Source organism: Mustela nigripes, chromosome 6 (genome assembly GCF_022355385.1).
Source record: "Mustela nigripes isolate SB6536 chromosome 6, MUSNIG.SB6536, whole genome shotgun sequence".
In the NCBI taxonomy this organism is placed as follows: domain Eukaryota; kingdom Metazoa; phylum Chordata; class Mammalia; order Carnivora; family Mustelidae; genus Mustela; species Mustela nigripes.
Window position 1 is genome coordinate 17,074,327 of NC_081562.1, and position 21,349 is coordinate 17,095,675.

General features: G+C 50.6%; 1 protein-coding gene across 3 annotated transcripts in view; it reads right to left on the bottom strand.

Moving 5' to 3' along the window:
- The window catches only part of CHST11 (carbohydrate sulfotransferase 11), a 255,773-nt gene that overhangs the window by 120,185 nt on the left and 114,239 nt on the right, over positions 1 to 21,349 (bottom strand). For all 3 annotated transcript variants that reach the window (XM_059402209.1, XM_059402208.1, XM_059402210.1), the window contains exon 2: positions 14,261 to 14,346. In XM_059402209.1, coding sequence (XP_059258192.1) covers positions 14,261 to 14,346 — 86 coding nt within the window. The remainder of the gene's footprint in view (positions 1 to 14,260; positions 14,347 to 21,349) is intronic.

The window sequence follows — 21,349 nt, forward strand, 5'->3', positions numbered from 1 at the left end:
TAGTCATTTATACGTGGTCTAGGGCTGTGCTCACCCTGCGGCCGCATAGCCAATTCGTCACAACGGAGACCTACGACGCTCTCTGTCTAGGAAACAGGTGTGGACCTGAGCTAGAACTTCAGGAACCACCTTGGTTTAGTGCTTTAGAACACTCCGGCAGAATGACGTAGCTTTGGGGTGTCTTGGCTGTTCGTATGTGGGCAACCCTGGAGTGAGCACTGAACTGGCAGTCAATGGACCCTGCCTATGGCTGTGGGGGTTACTGGCAATGGTCCACACAGACACACCCACTTCTAGGTGCCTGGCCTTGTTCTATCATTTTACTGCTGTGTCTTCATTTAGTCCTTGCAACAACCCCCCGAGGCACCTACTGGGATTATCCCTATGTGGACAGAAGAGGAAACTGAGGCACAGAGAGGTTAAGTGACTTGCCTGAGGTCCCCCAGCCAGTGCTGGCTGGGCTGTGTGCCCTATACCGGCTCACTCCACTACTCCCTCCTGGAAACTGGACTTTAAAGCGTGGCCTCAATTCAGTTTGTTAAGAGCCTTAACCATACCGGCCAAGTCCCTTCTGCCCTGTGAGGTTCTAGGGATTAGGATGTGGACATCTTTTGTGGGGTGGTTCTGCCTACCACAGTTTAGGACCCAAGTTAACTCCAAGCCAGAGGCTGTGAATGCCCCTGGGTCAAGGGCAAAGTCAAGGACAGCACAAGAGAGAGAGAACAGAGATCTGCCCCGGTTCCCTTAACGGGGTTCTTCTGCAGCAGCTGCTGTACACACTCACTTGAGCTTGAGGCTGGCTTGACTTTTATCCCCCAAATAGATCCTTTCCCCAGGCCATGATTAAGGTGCCTACCCCCCCTCCCCGGAACTGATGGGTACAATCTGAGGACTTTCCCAGGATCCCACCGGGTAAAGCTTGAGATCAGAAGCACAGCCACCTTCCAAGATTTGCACTGGATTTGGACACTGCTATTTAGCAAGTTAAATTTGAACAGCGGAACAGATGAAGAAAAGCAGGGTTTCTTAGGCTCAAGAGCACCCCCCCCACCCGCACTAATAGGATAACGAATGGTAACAATTTGCCAGAGGCTGTTTATCTTACAAGATGCTTATCATTTCTTCCTCTCCATGTACCCTAGGGGAAACTCCATTATTAATTGCAATGGACTCTCATTCTAGCTCCTGGTTCTTATTTCAAGATTGCGAGGCTTGAATCCCAGTATTTTTTTACTTTTAGCAAAAAGAAAATTGCAGTGTTCTAAGCTCTTCTCTGATAAGACAATGAACAAACCAACCAACACAATAAGCTCATTTTTCCACCTGCTCAAGAAAAACAGCACTTGGCTATAAGTGGGGGGCAGAAATCAGTTCCTCTAGATCCTTCTCATTAAGAAAGGAGTTGGCAAATTATTTCTCCAGTACTGATCTCTTAAGATCTCAATTTTGAAGACAGCGATGAATCCGCCCATTTTTTGGCTCTGGTTCGAGGCGTGTTGGAAGAGAAGGCTACTGATTAACAAGAGGTTTGGAGATTATCTGTGGCTTTCTCTTTCCTATTCAGTCCCTTTCCCCCAGGACCATGAATAATTGGATGTCAGCTGCTTCTGAACTCCCCTAGTATCTGCCAATTCCTTTAAAGAGTCACATTTCTTTTCAGACACCAGCTCATTTATGCTGTAAACTGGAGGAAAACCTACTGAGAGCGCCAAGGCTGAGATTCTAAACAGAGATTAACCACTCTATGAACAAGACAGACCCAAGGCCGAGAGCAGAAAGTGGAGATGCCCTTTGTAAGCCAGTCTAAGTGGTGACAAAACACTTTTGAGGGACATGTCCCATGACAGCATCCTGATTTCCAAATGTCACTCTAGCATGCAATTTCCCTATAAAATGAGATAAGACTTTCAAGCCGCTCCAGGAGTCCTGGAATGAAGGTGCTCTGAGAATGATAATTACAGAATTATGAGGCTGTGGATGGCTGGGCTCACTTATTAGCGGAGGGACCGGCTTTCTCAGATTCAGATTTGCCCCTCTGCAAAGATTACAAGTTGTCTCTCATTCATGGACTTCCGGGTTGCTCTTGAAACGTGGAACCCAGAATGTTCCTCCTGCAAAACCCAAGAGCTCAGTGTGAGCTTAAGTCCTTAGCCTTAGTGATAAATGAGTTTGGGGGGGGCGAGTTAACCCTTTCGTACAGTTCCAACAGCTGCTGCTGGTTAAACAGGTCTCCGGAAAAGAAGAATGAACTGGGGAGAACACTGCAGATGGTCACTGCGTCTCAGGAGGGAAGTGCTTGAACGAGAAACACACCAACCAGCCTCCCAACCCTTGCACCCATGGAAGAAGTCCCCCGCAGTTTCCCTATCTCGGGCACCATCTCTGGCCTGAGCAATCTTGTTCCTGGTTCAAGGATAATCTGTTGACTCATAAGGGAGCGGGGAAGGGCTGCGTGAGTTTCTGCAAGAGGTCTCGAAGCCTGGAAGCAGAGAGAAGTCGTGGGCTCTGGATACAGGTGCACAGAGTTCCCACAATTCTTGCTCCGAGCACTGCCTCCTGCCCTGGACCCGGCTCCCCCCCCCCCCCACCGGTGCGCCTGGAGCACCTTTGATCATCCTGGCACTGAGTCCCCGCTGACCAGAGGCGGAGGGCAAGCTTGTTCGTAGTGGTAGCTCGCGCTCGTGGATACTATCCTAGCCCTTGACACAAGTCAACTCATTACATTCTCCTAACAGTTCAAAGAGGCGGGTACTGCTGTTACCCCCATTACACGGAGAAGGACACTGAGGCATCCAGCATTTAGGAATCAACCCAAGGTGCCTCTGCCAGTAAGCGGGGCTTTAAACCAAGGCAGCCCGATTAGAGGAGAATGCCGGTTTTCACTGCTGTGCTGTGTGGCCTCTTTAGCTAAAGGTAAATAAATTATTTCCACATTCCTGGCGAGGCAATTCAAGCCCCAGGACATTGAGGTATTTGCCCAAGATCCCACCGCTGATAAGTGAAAAAAGGCAGAATTTCAACTCAGGACTTAGGGCTCTAAATTATTTTCTCCTCCCATTGAACCGCATTGTTTGAGATCTGTTGCAGGTGGCAGGAGGGCGATGGGGGTGGGGGATGCCTAAAAAACATTATTTGCAAATAAAGGCCTGAACGGGAGGGGCTGTGGTTTGTCGGCCCACTGGGGCTCCTCCTGCCTGTTTCTTAACAAACTGAGGTCAGGAACAGCCCAACCGAAGAAGAGAACAAACCTGGGCTCTGGCCACCCAAAGGAGCCCAGATCCCTCTAAGCGTGCAAATCCCCTTCACCCAGGGACAAGGCATCCAGGAAGGATGGGGCTGCCTTTTTTTTTTTTTTTTTTTAAGATTTTATTTATTTGACAGAGAGAGAGATCACAAGTAGGCAGAGAGGCAGACAGAGAGGGGAGGAAGCAGGCTCCCCGCTGAGCAGGGAGCCCGATGCAGGGCTTGATCCCATGACCATGGGATCATGACCTGAGCAGATAGCAGAGGCTTTAACCCACTGAGCCACCCAGGCACCCAATGGGGCTGCCTTTTAAAGGCACCGCACCCTGTTTCGTATCTCCCTGAGTTGAGCCCCTTAGGAATATTTTTAATGCCCCCAGAGGTACCGCAAGGCTGGCGATCTAGCTAGCCCACCACGGGGCTCTGGGTCCCTGCCACGGACAAGCACCCACGCTGCACAAACACAGCTTCTACATCCTAAGTTTTCTGAAATCAAAAGCACGCCAGGCTCCAGGAGAGATCAGGACCGCTTGCTTCTGCTTTCCCAGTCTCCAAAACCCATGCCCTTGTCCCTTGTTATCCAATGCACTGGACCCATGCTGCTTCTAGGAGCCCCCAGGAGGGGGCTGTTTGCTCAAAAGCCTTCCCCAATTCCCCCCAGGTGAAAACTGTGCATTTCTAACAAGCTCCCCCGGGGGATGCCAAGACCGCTGGCCCTTGGACCCAGCTTTGAGTAGTACAAGCCCAGAGTCTGAGCTTTGGGACTAGTTACAGTGCCTTTTGTGATGCTCCAGAGCAGCTAAAGCAGAGAACCCAAGCTTTGAAGATGGGAGTTCCCTTCTCACAGGTAGAAGACAGTCCAGCCAAACGGAGCTCTTTCTTCCAAGTGATCTGAACTTGGACTTGCTCAGTTCAGGGATCACGTGCGCCTTTCCAGCTTTTGTGCCTGAATAACAATAACAGCAACAGACAGCAAACACTTGTGTTGACCTCACTGATGAAGTGTTTGCAGCGTCTGGATTCATTTAATCCTCACGAGAAGCCTAGGAGGCAGGGGCTAATATTATCCTCATTTTGCACGTGAGAAAATGGGCACAGAGCAGGTCAGGAGCTTTCCCAAGTCAGGGGGTGGCCCCGGGACTCCCGCCCAGGTGGGCCAGTTCCAAGCCCCATGCTCCTGACCGCCTCTAGGCTGTGTGGCCTCAGAAGCTCCGCTCTTTCTCAGAGCTTTGCCCCGAACACCGGGGCAGGACGCGAGACCGGATCCAAGCGAGCCCCGACCCTGCTCGGCTCTCATAAACGGAGCTCTGCACCGGCAGGACAGCCTTGTATCCACAGCTAGATCTGTGGATATTCCTGCAGGGAACATGCTGGAGACTGAACAGACGGTCAGAGCCATTTCTCCAATACTTGGAATGACTGCCAGACAGTATACTGGCTGTTCTGTGGCTTTAAAGCCCTGATTTAAGACGAAGGAAAATAAATGTTGCAAAGGCCGTTTTAGGCAGCACCAGAGTCTGCCCGAGCGGCACGCCCCTGTGGCGTATTCCGGAATGGCCAGCTTCTTTCCAGGGCTGCCTGACACCTGCCAAGACTGGGAGGAGGCCAACCCGGCAGGCCGCCCCGCATGGTCATGTAGATACTGAACATAGAAGATGGCTGGAGGCACTGGAGCTGCCGACCTTTCTAGAAGTCAGGAGCCACGGAGGGCGCTGTTCTTCACAAATCCTTGGCCTGTTCGTCCTAACCAGAGGGGCATGGGAGGATCGGATGCCCGCCCAGGAGGGACAATGATTTTAGTCCCTTGAAAATGAGCATATCCTTTCCTCTTTGTGGGTTTACTGACTGTGCGGGGAGCTGGGGGCAGGCTGTTCCTCCGTGGACCCCCCTCCCCTGTGCCCTGGCTGGGGCTGTGCACACACACAAGCACATGTGTGTACTCACACCTAGTCTAGGTCCATGATCCCATCTGATTACACTACTCCAGCACCGGGCGCTGACCTGAAATAGTATTTCATCCTGTAATGGTCAGTTTACGGGCGATGCACCTGTCAGAGTCGACACTAACAGAGGGCAAGGGTCTTCATCCTGAGAGTCCCAGCTTCTAGAAAGTGCTCTGCACAGAGCAGGGTTTACGGATTGCCTTGTGTACCCTCCCCCACACACAGAGCCATTATGTTGAAGACTAACCCCTGGTACCTGTGAATGTGGCTTTATTTGGAAAGAGGGTCATTGCAGATGTAATTAATGAAGATGAAGTCCTACTGGAATATGTGGCCCCCGATCCGATAGGATTCAAGTCCTTTTAAGAAAGGGAAATTTGGACGCACATGCATGCGCGTGCGCGCACGCGCACACACACACACACACACACACAGACACACACGGAGAACACCACCACATGAGGGGAAAAACAGAGCCTGAGGGGACACTCCTACAAGCGAGACAAAGGTTGCCGACAAACCACCAGAAGCTGGGAAAGGGGCATGAAACAGGTTCTCCCTCGCGGCGCTCAGAAGGAACCAACCCTGCCAACACCTTGATCTTGGACTTCTGGCCTCCAGCGCTGTGAGACATGAAGTTTCGGTTGTGACCCCCCCCCCCCCCAGTCTGCAGCCTCAGCAAACTACCCCAGTAGGTACACAGAGGGAGGGGGAACCCAGGAATTTCAGCTCCATTTCAATCAATGCACATGTACCGAGTGCTGCTTGTGCCACAGGCCATGGGAGGAGGAGGAGAGGGAGGAACAAGAGGGAAAAAAGAAGCAGGGCTGGATGTGGACTAAGTATTGAGGGAGAGGGAGATCTGGCTTGAGGAATCCCCCCACCCCACCCCTGCATTCCTCTCAGGCTCAGGCTCGCTCTCCCCAGTTCCTTCAAGCACCGGGCCCCTGAACCTGTTCTCTCCAACCTCACCCTCTGACACATGCTGGCCTCCAGAAAGAATGTCACCAGATGCAAGTGGAGATGAAAATGATCAATGCCTTTCTAAGCATTGACCCTTCCATGGTACTTGTACACAAAAAATGTTTTTAGGGGAGACACAGGCATCGGCTTGCCTTGGAGACATACTCTCTGGATCAGGGGCATCACTTGACCCCAGGAGACCTCCTGCTTTCATTGAAGCCCCGATCACCCCCTTCAGCCCGAATGTCCACATACCAGACTTGCTCAAAGCACAGTCAAGCCGCTCCCCTCACTGCCCAAACCCCTGGGGAGCCTGTCCTGTAGCTGGCCCGAAACAGCCAGCAGGTGAACAAGACACAGCCCCTGCCTTCAAGGGGCTCAAGGCCGAGTAACATCATTTCAGAGGCACAGGCTGAATGTCCCAAACGAGGGAAATGTGGGCACCATCAGGAAGGGAGCGAGAGGGGGCAGAAGACAATACCCACCCCCACCCAGGTCTCTCCAACAGAGAAGGTGAGAACAAGCCAGGGCTTAGTATCAGCCCTACGCATCTGACAAGGTTCAAATCCAAATGGCTGAGAAGCTACTTGAGTCATGTAATTTAAAGAAAAATCAAATTATGTAAAAGTCTCTTATAATTGAGGGTAATTTAGGAAATAACTTTCTGAAAATGGCAGATTTTAGAGCTGTGTTGCCATACAGAAACTGCCGAGGTCATTTTGTCATTCGAATGCCCTTCTCTGGCTGGAAGAGGCCAGACTGCAGTCACACAGACTAACACAGAAAAACCCCATTAAGGCACTGAGCTCACTACCTAGGTTTGAATATATGGCGTCAAACGAGGCTTCCCGAAATGGACCAATGGCCTATAAAGATGGGCTGAGTGAAACGTGGATGAAGCCATGGGCTCAATGGCATCACAAAGGGGGTCGGCTTTAGCTACTACTGAAGCATTTCACTAGGGACTGGGGGGTATGACAATAAAGAAGAGGTTTAAACCCAGTAGCCCTCTCTGCCATGGTCCAGGCTATGGGCTGAGTGTACAGGTACCCACACACACATCACACACTCATAGACACACGCACACACACACATCACACACACAAAGGCACCCATGGCCTTACCGATCAGCATGTCCAGGCTCTTAATAATAGAGTCAACCAGACATGTCACATAAATCAAAATATTTAGGAAGTGCCCATGATGAACAGCTAGTAGCTTCCAAGCAAGAGGAAATCATTCTAGCTTATTATTATTCAACAAAACTCCAAGTGTGCACCTGCAAAGTGTCTGAGCCTATAATATAGGGGACCAGCATGGCCCAGACCCTGTAAGAGAAGTCCCAGGTCACCTAAATCAACTCAGATCATGGTTGGCTATCAATTAACACGATTAACACCACCAACTCTTCCTGGTTACAATCTCAGGTGCTTTTTTTTTTTCCAGGTGCTTTTTAAACAGGATTTCGAAACTCACAGAACTCCAAGACCGTATTGTGTTCCCATTTTTTTTTTTTTTTAGATTTTATTTATTTATTTGACAGACAGAGATCACAAGTAGGCAGAGAGAGAGGAGAGAGGAGGAAGAGGCTCCCTGCTGAGCAGAGAGCCTGATGCAGAGCTCGATCCCAGGACCCTGGGATCATGACCTGAGCCAAAGGCATAGGCTTTAACCCACTGAGCCACCCAGGCGCCCCTACTGTGTTCCAATTTTACAGATCAATAAACCAATGCTTGGGAGGTCAGGTCATCGCCCCAGCTCATACGTCTGGGCTGGAACACGCCCCCCCCACCAGTGCCTTCAAGCACCCAATTCTCTCCTCTGACCCAAATCGTGTCTGACCGAGTCCCCATCTGTCCTGGCTTGATTGGAAATCTGACCAGGGTGCCTTCCCTGGTTCAAAGAGATAGAGCAACCGGCCCCGGCGACAGAGGCGGCCTGCTGTCCCTGAGTTTTGCAATGGGCTTGCACATCTATTGTAATTTGCAATTAATAATGAAGCATTCTTCCAAGCACTGTGCGTAAGATCAAGTTCATGTAATATTTCATCTTTGCCAGCCAGCTGCCGTTCTGCAAGGCTGACAGTAAGTAATATCTTTGCATAAGGAGCCGGTCCACAGCTAAATCAATTAATCCCTCCTTGGCTGGTAGACAGCTGTTGGGTCAAAACAAGATAATTAGACGGACTCGTCATTTACCAGGTGGTTGGTAATGAAGGGATTAATTGCCCCGAGTTGGAAGCCGCACAATGTCTGCTCGTCCTTGCCTTCTCCGGCGAGTCCGACCATGAGCCGCAGTCTTCCCAAAAGAAAATTCTGAAGGCCGGGGGCCACTCCTTCTTTCGCACTTGTTCGAAAGACCAGAGCTGTTCCTTGTGACATGCCCGTCTGATGCGTGGCATGGAACAAGTCTGGGTTCTCGTCCTTACGGGGTCCAGAGCTGTGTGGCTCAAATGTCCCTGACACAGGGCCGCTCCCGAAACCCTGCCTGGAGGCTCTGCCTCTTGGGTCTGTCCCCACGGTGCTGGTGGAGTCCCCCCTCAACTGAGGGCCTCGACTCCCGAACCCACCAGTGGAGCATGAAGGGATGGGAGTCCCAGGAGGCTTTGTAAGAAATGACAGGGAGCTGTCTCGGTGGGTATGCTTTGAGGGGCTGGTCCCGGAATGGGTGACTTAAGAACCAAGGAGTTTTGAACTCAAGGGACCCCTATGGACCCACCAATCCAGTGCTTCTCAACACTGCCGCCCCCCCCAGAATCACCAGGCAGTTCTGAAAACACCGACACCCCAACTCTATCCCAGACCCAGCAACAAAAGCAGAATCTCGGGGTGGGGCCTGGGCGCTGGCCATTGTTTCAAAGCTCCCCGAGGGGTCCCCATGGGTAGCCAGGGTTGAGAACCCCAGATCTCAGTCATTTTGTCAAAGAGGCCGCCGCAGCAAGGAGAGGAGAAGCCCCACAGTTCACAAGCAGCTTGACTCCGAAATAGCACTTGGCTCAAGAGTTGTACAGGATCTCCTCTGGGCTCCCTGGAACCACCAATCCTGCGGGCAGGTAAAGACTACACCCTCCACAAGGGTAGACAAGCCTAATCTGGGTGGGACCACCCTGTCCCTCCTGCCTTCTCTCCAACCAGCTCCCTGCATGCTCCCCACTCTGGCCACAAACCCCTCTCCAATCCCAGAATGTGCCATGGATGAGCCCACTTGGGGCCCACGCTTCTACTGTTCCTCCCCTCCTTGATGCTGTTCCCTCTTCTCTGTCAGATGACGCCTGATGTGTCTTCAAAGGCCTAGCTACTGCCACCCCCTCTACAAAGCCTCCCACTTGCCCTGCACCTTAAAGGGTTGGTTACTTACCCCTGATTCTCCCAAAGCCTCTATTATCAGCATTTATCACGCCCGCCTACCACGTGCCTCTCCTCTCCATGCCTCTTCCCCCTGTTTAGCCCATAAACGTGTGCAGAAGAAACAAAGCTTGGCGAGCATTGCTGAAAAGGCTATTTAGGTTGGTGCTACAAGAGCCCCCACCCTAACCCCTTTGGACAGTTCAAGTTTTTATCAGTCTAAACTCAATCAAACACCCCGACTTCCTAATTTCACCGAGACTCACTATCCCACAGCAGAGTTTGTGAGGGTGACTCCTACTCAGCCTAGCTGCCGCCAAGAGACAAAGGCCTCTCCAAATATCAGGTCTGGGAAACAGAAAACAAAATGGCGGCCACTTACCGGACACCTACTGTGCATTCTGCATCACTCCACAAGCCTTGGCCCCTGATCTCGGGAATTTTCACAACAATCCTGAGCACATCTGTCTCAGCTTGAGTCACTAGGGACGAGAACCTCAAGAAAGCATTTTTCTCCTCCACCTGGAAAAGATGAAGGGATTGGCTCTCATCCTCCTCCTACCTCACCAGGCCGGACGGGCCCGGTGCTACCTCTGCGGACCTGTGCGAGCTCCGCAAGTTGCTCCGTTAACTGAACCTCAGTTGACTTATCTGAAGAATGGGGTTCAACCTTCCTTTTCAGGTTCTTGTGAAGATTCAACAAGATATGTGTAGAAATGCCTCAAACAGTGTGGTCTCATGGAGTGAAAGCAGATCACACTTTCAGGGAAGAGTCCCTTTCCTTCCTTGCTCCCTCTTTCGATCCTTCCTCCTGGAGCCTAAGTTATAGAGAAGTAACTCTACTTTAGCATCTTGAAGACTGGACCAAATAACAGATATTTGTTTTTTCCTTAAAAAAAAAAAAAAAAAAAAAAGTTGGGGGGCCTCAAACAGTTCACCCAGAATACCACTAGATCCCTCAAACACAGACTGGTCCTCCCAGGCCCTCAGGAATGCCCATCGACAGCTGGACCTAGTGCACTCCTACAAGCCTTCTAGACTCTGCGTTTATGAATTCCTGAATTCCCTGGTCAGCCCCTCAGCTGCACATCTGTCTTCTTGGAACATGGTAATCACAGAGCAGGGAGAAATGCTAAAGAAAGCACCAGGCAGGGCAGGGCTGAACCACATGAGTGATGCTGTGAAGATTTCAGGGAACCCACGAGAGGACCAGGAGGTGGGCGGGGCAGGAGGACAAGCTGTCTCGCTCCCACTGGCACTCTTGGGGCAATTATGGCCCTATTGACGGCTGCCGACGAGCTCTGCCCTGCGAGTCTGAGCTACACCAGGGCGGCCCACAGATGTGCTCGGCCCACAAATGTGCAGTTGGCAACCCCTGAACTTTCGGTGACTTGACACCCGCTGATCTGATCAGCAATTACATTTTATTTCGGGGCCAGGGAGACAGCGGAGAACCAGGAAAATTATAAGACATCAGAGCACAGTTCTTCTAAGAATATCAACCATAAACTTTTTTTTAACCAATTGTCATTTCAGTGGTTAGGGGATTCGTGAGGTCCTGAAATAATAAAACCATGGACACAAAAATCCGATTATAGCCAATTGTCCCCCAGAGAGCTTTTTAAGTCTTTGTCCAGTAAAAATCTGGGTGTGATTCAGTTGTTGTTTTGCAGGGTATGGGGTGATTTGTGCCAAAAAAAACTCTGCTGGTAACAGTGAGCAGAGCATAGAGATAAATGGATGTGTGGTGTGTCCTGGGCTTGAATCTTTATGCTGCTTCTTACCAGCTGTGGGGTCCTAGGCAAGCTGTGGAACTTCCCTGGCCTCAGCTCTCCCATTTGTGAAATAGGAATGGCAGACCTCGTTTGGGGCTTATCGTAAGCATTCCCTGAGATGTTTAGAACCATCGAGAAAACATCTGGTCTACAGCCTTGGTACATGGTAACGAAGATGGTACCTTCTTGCTCTAATGTTCGTTTCTTTATCTTTTCTTTTTTTTTTAAGCTTTTATTTATTTATTTATCTATTTATTCATTTATTTATTTGACAGACCGAGATCACAAGTAGGCAGAGAAGCAGGCAGAGAGGAGGTAGCAGGCTCCCCGCTGAGCAGAGAGCCCAATGCGGGGCTCGATCCCAGGACCCTGAGATCATGATCTGAGCGATCATGCAGAGGCTTTACCCCACTGAGCCACCCAGGCTCCCCTCTAACAATCCTTTCTTATCTACAATAAATAGTTCCTATTCTCACCATCGTATATCAAAGCCAAATAACCAATCAGCCTAAGACGGGGAAATGGCATCCCTAGGAGCCGTTTGGTTTCTAGCAAAACTGACAGGCTTTGTCATCTGCCTCTGTCAGAACATCAGTCCAGGCCCGGCAGCTTCAGCAGCTTGGCTGGTGAGAAAGCGTGACAGAGCACAACCAAGCCCAGTTGGGTCCAGAGTCCGTAAAATTCTTGGGGACATGAAACTTAACTAAACTCAACAGGGGTGGCTGCTCCCTTCTCTCCTCTCCGCGCCTAGCTCACGGCAGCCCACGGCAGCCCAAAGGATCCCCAAGAGAGTGTCTCTGAGAAGCACCACGGACTGTATTTGCGTGGGAATGGAACACAATTGCAGCTTGTAAAGGAAACGAGCCTAAGAAAAAACATCCCGGGCAACATCCCGAGGAAGCGGGGAGATCTTCCTGCAGGGACATTTCCCTGGTTGCCAGAGAAGGGGGCCAGACAGCTTGCCCACGACGTTCTTGGTGGAGGTGACTCACCCGCCTACGCCCTCACAAACGGCTCCCAGAGCTGCCTCTCTAGCCCCATCATCCCTCCCAGGTCCTAGGCTGCTGCTAAATGAGCTTCTCACCCGGAAAACAAAACACCACCAGAAAGAAGAGATGACCTCTACCCACGCAGGTTGTCTCTCCTTTGGTGGGTTTACAAACAGGCCAAGCTGGGTCTCCCTGTCCAGTCAACTCGCTCATGCCAGCTCTGGGACAACAAGAGGAACCAGACACGGAGGGATAACCACACATGCCCAGCTGTCTGGTGTCCAGTGCCCGGCGCTTGTAATAGTGAAGAAATGAATGCGTGAACAAGTGAATGAATCCAGGAATAGACAAACTCCATAGGAGGCACTGAGCAAAGTCCATCTTCTCCAGGAAACCTGCAAGCCAGGGACTGTGAGCATCGCATTACAGAGGACGGCCGGCGGTCTCAGAGGGGTCCGGTACCTTGCCCACACTCACATAGCTAGGGAATGAAGAAACCAGGCTCTGAACCCACGTCTGACTCTCAAGTCGAGACTTCCAGTATGGAAACCACCCTCATGACCATGATAATGACAAATGTTTACATAGCCCTGACCCATCAGAGTTATTTTATCCTTCCCGCATTCCAGAGACGTGGACTCATCACGTATTCAAGCCGCACAGCCAGCTGGAGAGGAGGTAGGATGTGAACACACACTTTCATTCTTCCCATCACAGGTACGCGGGGGCACCGTCTACAGACCAGGCCCTGTGTTAGGGGTTGGGGATACGCCAGTGAACAGCACAGACACAGTCCACGGACCTCCTGTCTGCTCTTCCTAAACACGGGTATGTGAACATGTTAGGAGACTTGCCTCTAATAATCAGCTTAATTGGGCGCCAAACAAAACCCAAATAACTATTCCCTGTTGAGTCACCAGAAAGCCCAGTAAGGAAGCCTGGGGAGATGGGAGTCTGCAGTCACCTGGCTAACCGGGCCTGGCCACGCTGGAACACCCAAGCAGTGGTGCTGATGAGGGAGTGGATTCACCTGGTTAGGACACCCATGATGCACAAGCCCAGGAGCCCATTTTTGCAGAAGGGAGTGTAGGTGAGAAGATCTATGGGATTAGAAAGTTCCCTCTGTGAGACCTCAGGGAATGCAACATCTTTGAGCACCATGCTTTATCTTCCTCTACCAAGCATCTTAGTCCACAAAATTACTAAATTAAGAATTTTATTTAAAAAAAAAGAAAGAAAGAAACCTAAGAGACTAAGGCCAAAGCAGTACATTTTTTTCCTTTGCTCAACAGCAATCAAAGGTCAGGCCACTAGTAGCTCACTTACTAGTCCTAGTATCAAGTTCCCACAAGAGAACCAGCCTTAGAGTCTCATCAAGACCCACACACATCACAGAGGCCATCGCCATGGTGACCAGGCCTCTTCCCCCGGCTTCTAGCTTTCCACCAGGACATATTCCCTTGATTGAAGCTTAGTTCACTCCAAGAGAAACTCTTCACGATCAAGCTCAATTTACCATGACAGTCACTTCACAAAAAGCAACCCCCGCCCCCCACCAGAACGGACTCTTGGTACCAGCTACAGTGAGGGGGAATCCTTGGAGGATCGATCTTGGACTTGAATGGACCGATGGAACAGGGAGACAGGTTCACCCACATGCGAACCTTCTTTGGGGGTGCTAAGGGGGACACTGTCCAGACGGCTAAGTTCAGAGCCCCATTTCTGGAACCTGTGACTATATGGCTTTCAAACCTGAGCAGGTCTGAAAGCTTAGTCGAGAACTATACCAAAGGGTTTCTCAAATTCTAAATTCTGGTCGCTAGAATTCAGAGCCATGACACAGAGCAAGGGTGACCAAGAAAACGACCACTGAAGGTAAAGCAATGCCAGGAAATTTCAAATTCCGCAAGAACCAGATTTTGGAGACTTTCATTCTCCCCTCTCCTCCAAAAACGGATGCATGGAGACCAAGCCAAGAAAGCAAGAAAGTTTCCGGGGCTTACCTGGGTTGGGTTGTAGAGTTCCTGCAGGGGGCTTCGAGACCCCTTCCGACAGCAGATGTCCACACCGAAGGGGTTCCTCCGCATGACTGAGGAGAGAAAGTGAAGGCTCATCAGAAATGAGCAACAAAAGCTTGTTGTCTGACAAAGAAAAAGGCACAGAGGTCGGTGGGGGAAGAAGAAACAGCTAGGAAAGGAAGAGAGAAAGTCAGCTTCTAGCAAAGCTACTGTTCCTTTATCCAATGGTACGTCTTCCCCAGCTTGCTGGCATCTCCACACTCAGAAGGTCATAAATAATCTAAAACATTCTTTCCCCCAAGTTTTTAGGAAAACAAGTCAGGCATCTGAAACTCACCAAAATGAAGCTACTTACAAAAGAGTGAAAAGTTTGTTCCCAGGGAGTGAGCTCTAGGAGCACCAGGCTTGGTGATATATTTCAAATTGAGGCCTCAATGATCAATTACAACCTCTTATTCCTGCCCTCCCTACCCCTCTCCCGCTCCAGCACCTGGTTCTGGTCACCTGAGCACCCTGCAGGGCCTCCCCCTGGAGGGCCCTCCCCACTGGCTAAGTCAGATACCCGGTCACCCCAAAGCCTCTTGTAAATTAGGTTATTTTTAATGAACGTATTCAGGTCAAGGCACAAAAGACAAGGACTTATAGTTCTAAACAGACAGGAGGGCACTTATAAATAATAAAAGAACGGTAAGGGGTGCTTGGGTGGTTCTGTCAGTTAAACAACTGACTTTTTTTTTTTTTTAAGATTTTATTTATTTATTTGACAGGCAGAAATTACAAGCAGAGAGGCAGGCAGAGAGAGAGGAGGAAGCAGGCTCCCCACTGAGCAGAGAGCCCGACGTGGGGCTCGATCCCAGGACCCTGGGATCATGACCTGAGCCAAAGGCAGAGGCTTTAACCCACTGAGCCACCCAGGTGCCCCAACATCTGACTTTTGATCTCAGCTCAGTTCTTGATCTCAGGGGTCGTGAGTTCAAGCTCCACGCTGGGCTCCACGCTGGGTCTGGAGCCCACAAAAAAGAAAAGTTAAAAAAATAAAATAAAAGAGGGAGAATTAAGGGAACTCCTCAAAAGCCAACAGCATTGGGGACACTCAGCACTATTTTTTAAAGGTTTTATTTTTAAGTAAACTCTACACCCAATGTGAGGTTCGAACGCACAATTCCAAGATCAGGAGTCACAAGCTCCACCGCCTAAGCCAGCCAGGCGCCACCCCCCACCCCTGACCTCCAAGAACTATTTTTAAGTGGAAAAGAGTTTTTCTTTTCTCTTTCTCCTTGCTCACCAACACTCTCATTCTGGGCCCTCCCTCCCAGAGCCGTACACACAGTCACCTGTCGGTAATTATTTGTTGAAGGGAGGACAGTGTCCAGGAGGGAGAAACAAATGAATGAGACAACAAGCGTTTTCTTCTCCCACCGGAGGCTATCTTCTCGTGCGATGACATGGTAGGGCATGGGAGTGGGGGGGCGGACAAGGAAAGCAGATCCATCCAGAAGCCTAAAGAATGCATCCTTCTGCAGCAGCCGTGGAGCGGACCCAGGATGTTCCCGGCAGCAGACAGCCCGGGGGTTTGCATTCTGGCTCAACTGCATTCCAGCTGCGTGACCTTTGGCAAGGCACCTAACCTTGCTGTGCCTGTGTTTCTTCAGCTGTAAGATGGCGCGGGCTGTGAGAATTCCGTGAATTACTCCTATCTGCAGAATGCTTACACCGGCGTGCAGGCCAAAAAACGTTTCTTACAAATTTCTGAAGGCATCAGATCGTACACTGGATTTGCACATAACAATTCCCAACAAAAACCTGCTTACACCCAGGAGGGAAAGGGCAGAACCTCTCTGCTCTTGAGTCATCCAACGAGCTGATGGGAAGTCAGCAGACCTCAAAGGCTTCTCTGGGGGGTGCCTGGGTGGCTCAGCGTCTGCCTTCAGCTCAGGTCATGATCCCAGGGTCCTGGGGTCAAGCCCCATATCGGGCTCCCTGCTCAGCGAGAAGCCTGCTTCTCCCTCTCCCCCTGCTGACGTTCCCTCTCTGGCTGTCTCTCTCTGTCAAATAAAAGAAAGGGCGCCTGGGTGGCTCAGTGGGTTAAGCCTCTGCCTTCGGCTCAGGTCATGATCTCAGGGTCCTTAGATCAAGCCCTGCATCGGGCTCTTAGCTCAGTGGGGAACCTGCTTTCCCCTCTCTCTCTGCCTGCCTCTCTGCCTATTTGTGCTCTCTCTCTGTCAGATAAATAAATAAAATCTTTAAAAAAAAAAAAAAAAAAAAAAAAAAAAACGCTTCTCTGACTGGAAAGCCACAGAAGGCAGGGAGGGCTGGCCAAAGAGGGACACACCCGGGCCCCTCCCTCGCTCAGAAGCCTGCCTGGGGTTGGGATGGTGAAGAAAGCCATCTCTGCACGGAGCCAGTTACTTCTGAACATTCTCCAGGTGAGTCGATGCTTTCTCAGGCAGTTCTCTTTTGACGTGCCCCTCGGAGCCACGTGGAAATCCTCAGAGTAAAGCATCGCTTCCAGGAACCTGGGGACTGTATGCTCTTGCTCCTTCTCCTTTGCCTCCAAGAGCAGGGTCACTGCTTTTTTTTGAAGGGCAGGCAGCACCTCGGCCCGGTGCCCCCCAGTCTCTGGGGCACCTTGTCATTAGCCCGGGACAGCCCAGAACCCAATGGGCGTGGCTGCATGCCAACACCGCTCCATTCACGGACACAGAACGTGAATTTCGTGTCATTTTCAGGTGTCAGGAAATCTTCTTTGGATGATTTTTCCGTGTCACAGAAACAGGCACGGCCCATGGGCTTCGTTGGCTGACCCCCTCCTTACCCCAGAGAGCAGTCCCCAGGATCCCGGGGTCAGCCAAAAAGGCCCCAGACACGTGCCGCCTCCCCAAAGCCCTCTCCCGCAAGGCGATCTGCGGGCAAATGTCCACCCACAAAAGCTGTTAGAATTTGATTAGGCTGTCCGGGGGTGGGGCGGGGGGAAACACTGCCTCTTTGTTCCTCTACCAAAGCCTCGAGAAGAAGGGGGAAAATCCACGTTGTGTTTTTCTTTAATTTATTGCTTCATTTTTCATTTCCACCAAAAACGAGGTAAACTGTTAAGTGCGTGCAACTTGCCCTCGGAGCACAATGACATAGCAACACTTTGGAGGAGAAAAAACAGCCATAAAACTTATAAAATTATGCTCACGCCATGCAAGATTAAACCCTCCCCATGGCGGCAGACAGGCTCACGGAGACAGAGGCTGCAGGACCGCCACGGTGAAAACCTTACCATGGAGTCCATTAAAAGTCAGCTTTTATGGGGGGCAGTATTATTTAATTGGTTTATTTTTCTAATAAAGGCCTTTAAAATGCTTTGACCGTGTGGGGCCTGCAACACAGGCCCTTTCCCAAGGCCGCCCGCCCTCTGTGCCTTCCTCATGCCCTGGCCATGCGCACTCTGTCGGGCGCCCCAGGAACCAGCTTCGGCACCCCAGGCCACCAAAGCCAAAGGGGCCTTGTGTGCTGTTTATGAGAATGATAACAATCTTACTGTTTACCAAGTGCTCGTGTGCCAGGCACTTGGTTAAGCATAACCCTTCCCACGGTGAAGGAAGGACCGCATTTTATAGGTCTGAGCCTCTGTTGACTTCAGAAGCTTGACCAAGGTCAAGACCACGGGAGTGGAAAGTAACCACTTGCAGATTCAGACCAGACTGCTAGGCTCTTCACATCCAAACAAGGACAGTGAGGACCTGCTGCGTGCCTGGGAGACAAAGGAAGGGCTGGCAATTATGCACCTAAGTATTAAGTGTGTCGTTCCCATGAGCGTTTTAGGTAAAGTGGCATCAGAGAAGGTTGAGTGAGTGACATACACTCACAGTTTAGAGAGGGTACAGTTTAGAGAGGGCTCACGGGACGCCCTGTAGCTGACACATTTCATCTGCACAGCAGCTGTATGGGGTGGGTACCGCCACTGTTCCCACTTTATGGATAGGAATATTGAAGCACAGCAGGGCTAGGTAACTTGCCCGGGTCTCGTGACTAAGAGGGGAAGTGTGGACTCCAGCAGCGCCCGTCCGTGCTCTCAGCTGGAATGCTGGACCCGTGGTCAGATGCCAAGTCCACCACGCAACTTTCTAGCTTGGCCCAAGACTGGGTTGGCTGGCCACATCTGTGACACTGGATTACATCTAAAAGGTAATCCAGTGTCACAGGGGTCATTAAAATGATGTGATGGGACAGACCAAAAACTAACTGTTACTACACTCCATTCATTCAATGAACTTCCCAAGTGCCTACAGCATGCCAGGCATGGGCAGAGGGGTATGGACTACAGACCACCCCCTTCTTATTCACATTTTCCCCTGCTGCTTGGCACACAGTAGGCACACAAAAAAGCCTGTGAATGAGCTAGGATTTAAGGCTTCCTTCACAAGCCTTGGACAGGCTGTTTTCTACTATATAAGGAAGAAACTACCAGTAGCATTCAACAGCTGTTCTTTTTTTTTTTTTTTTTTCCTTTGAAAATAAAAGGTCTGGTGATCAAAAGCCCTAAGAAAGGAATCCCTGAGGACATTTAACAGTGGCCTCCTGCTGTCCATGTGCCACCACAGGTTTTATTTAGCTGCAACACTTGCTTTTCTCTTTCCCTTTCAAAACCCCAATCAACGGAACTCAAGACCGTTTGGTAAGAATCAAATTGGCTCAATTTACAGCACGATTTCTTGGACCCAGGAACGTTTCTGTATATTCCAAGATACATGAATGAAGCTAAAATCAGAATCAAGCCCCTGTGTTTTTTTTATGATGACAAAGAGCACATTGTTCCTACATGGATCCTCTACTCAAAATAAACGGACAGCAGGTGACACAAAGTGGGCTCCCGGCAAGGGGCTGGAGTCCGCCTCACCCTCTGAGTGGCTCCCTCTGACCTCGCCTTTGCTTCTGGGCTGCATGGGCGCTGCTGGATGGCTAATGTGGGTCTTAGGACATAAAACTGTAAGGCCCTGGGGCTCTGGGTGGGAGCTCACCTTTGATGCATTTTAGAAAACTACAGACTGGAGCACGGGGTGGCTCAGTGGGTTAAGCCTCTGCCTTCAGCTCAGGTCATGATCCCAGGGTCCTGGGATGGAGCTCGGCATCAGGTTCTCTGCTCAGCAGGGAGCCTGCTTCCTTCTCTTTCTCTGCCTGCCTTTCTGCCTACTTGTGATCTCTGTCTGTCAAATAAATAAATAAAGTCGTTAAAAGAAAAAGAAAACTACAGACCTTTGGGCTGCTCGGGGAGTACCATCCAGCCCCATCACTTTACAGAAGAAACTGAGAGGTTAAACACTTGCCTAAGCTCCCCGGGGTAGCCAGCCGCAGAGCTGAGGCTAGAACTCAGGTCTTATCAAGTACAGCAAGAGTTAATAATAAGAATCATGACGACTATGATTTATTGAGTTTATCATGTGCCTGATGCCTGACAGAGGCTAAGCCTTTTTCTCACATTGCGTCATTTGTGACTCCTAAAAACCCTGTATGTCCAAAATAATGCAATGATGATAATATGATTTATTCCCATTTTACAGTTGAGCCAACGGAATCCCAGAGAGGGCCAGTAACTGGCGCAAGATCACACAGCCAGTGGAGGGCAGAACACGCGGCAAATTCAAACCCAGACATGCTCCCAGAAAGGGTGGTCTTCACTACTTCCCCTGCTGTCCCTACAAGCTGCTGCCACAGCATCTGTCTTCCCCTTCCCTCGACTTCCACAGCGAGGCAAGGCTTACTTACTCAGTCAGCTGGGTCCAAATGAGCCTCCACTCCCCCCTCCCCTGCCAGCAAAACTGCTCTAATACTTCACTTAACTTCGGACACTTTCTGAATCTGATTTTGCTAACAGCCTGAGTATGAGCCCTCATCTACACCATGCTCTGCGGGTGCAGAGCAACAATGCAATCACAGACATGTCTTCTGCAAAGGCACCAATTCACGCAGTGCCCTGGTGCGGTACCGACCAGCCCATCTGTCTAAAGGGTGTTGGCACAGGACCATGTCTCAGTCAACGCCATCAAGTTAGGGTAAGTGAGAGAGATACCCAGCTCCCTCAGAGGAGGGAGTTTTCCATTCCTGGAAAGACGGGCCATCTGCTTTGCTACTGTCGGGTACCCAGCTGCTCTGAAAGGCTACTCCGTCGCAGCTCTCCCCTCTCCGGGGGGAGCACATCCTGTGCTTCTGACCATCCTGGCTTGCCTGGGACAGAAGAGATTCCTGGAACTCTGGACTTCTCCCATGCTAAAATCAGCCAAGTCCCAAGCCCCGAGCAGCACCCTTTGGATTCTGATCCTGGCTTCACTATTAACCAGCCCTGGGACCTTCAGTCAGCTTCTTCATCTCTGAAATTCTAAAGTATAATAATAATGCCTATATCCTAGGGTGGTTTGGGGAATTAAATGAAAACGTAAAATAGCCTGGTACATAGCATCCAGGACTATCCATGTGAAAAGTCATAGGCCTGGATGCCACGCCTCGCTTTGCCACCACAGAGCCTCGCTTTGAACCAGGTCCCCCCGGGCCTCAGATTTCTCCTTGGTCAAGTGCAGAGATAAAACCAGGGGACCCCTAAGTTCCCGATGTCTAAACACAGGGCAGCTGGAAGTTTCCCCAGAGAACCATGGGTTCAGCAAGCCCTGTAGAGGGGCTGGGAGTGGGGCAGTCAGGTGTAGACAGAGGACCCGGCGGTGGTTACCCAGTAACAGAAGAGCAGGAGAGACAAGTGTGGGCCCAGGAAAGGCTGGGAAAGAAAAAGCAGAGCTTGGCTGTGAGACAGACTGCTCCTCGATTTCTGCCCAGTTTTCGATCCACCACCAAAGCCTGGCATCCTGGTTGAAATGAGGAGGTTTTTCAAAAAAAAAAAAAAAAAGCAGCTGGGTGGCCTAGTGGGTTAAGCCTTTACCTTCAGCTCAGGTCATGATCTCAGGGTCCTGGGATCGAGCCCCACATCAGGCTCTCTGCTCAGCAGGGAGTCTGCTTCCCCCCCCCCCCCGTCTGCTGCTCTGCCTACTTGTGATCTCTCTCTCTCTCCATCAAATAAATAAATAAAATCTTTAAAAAAAA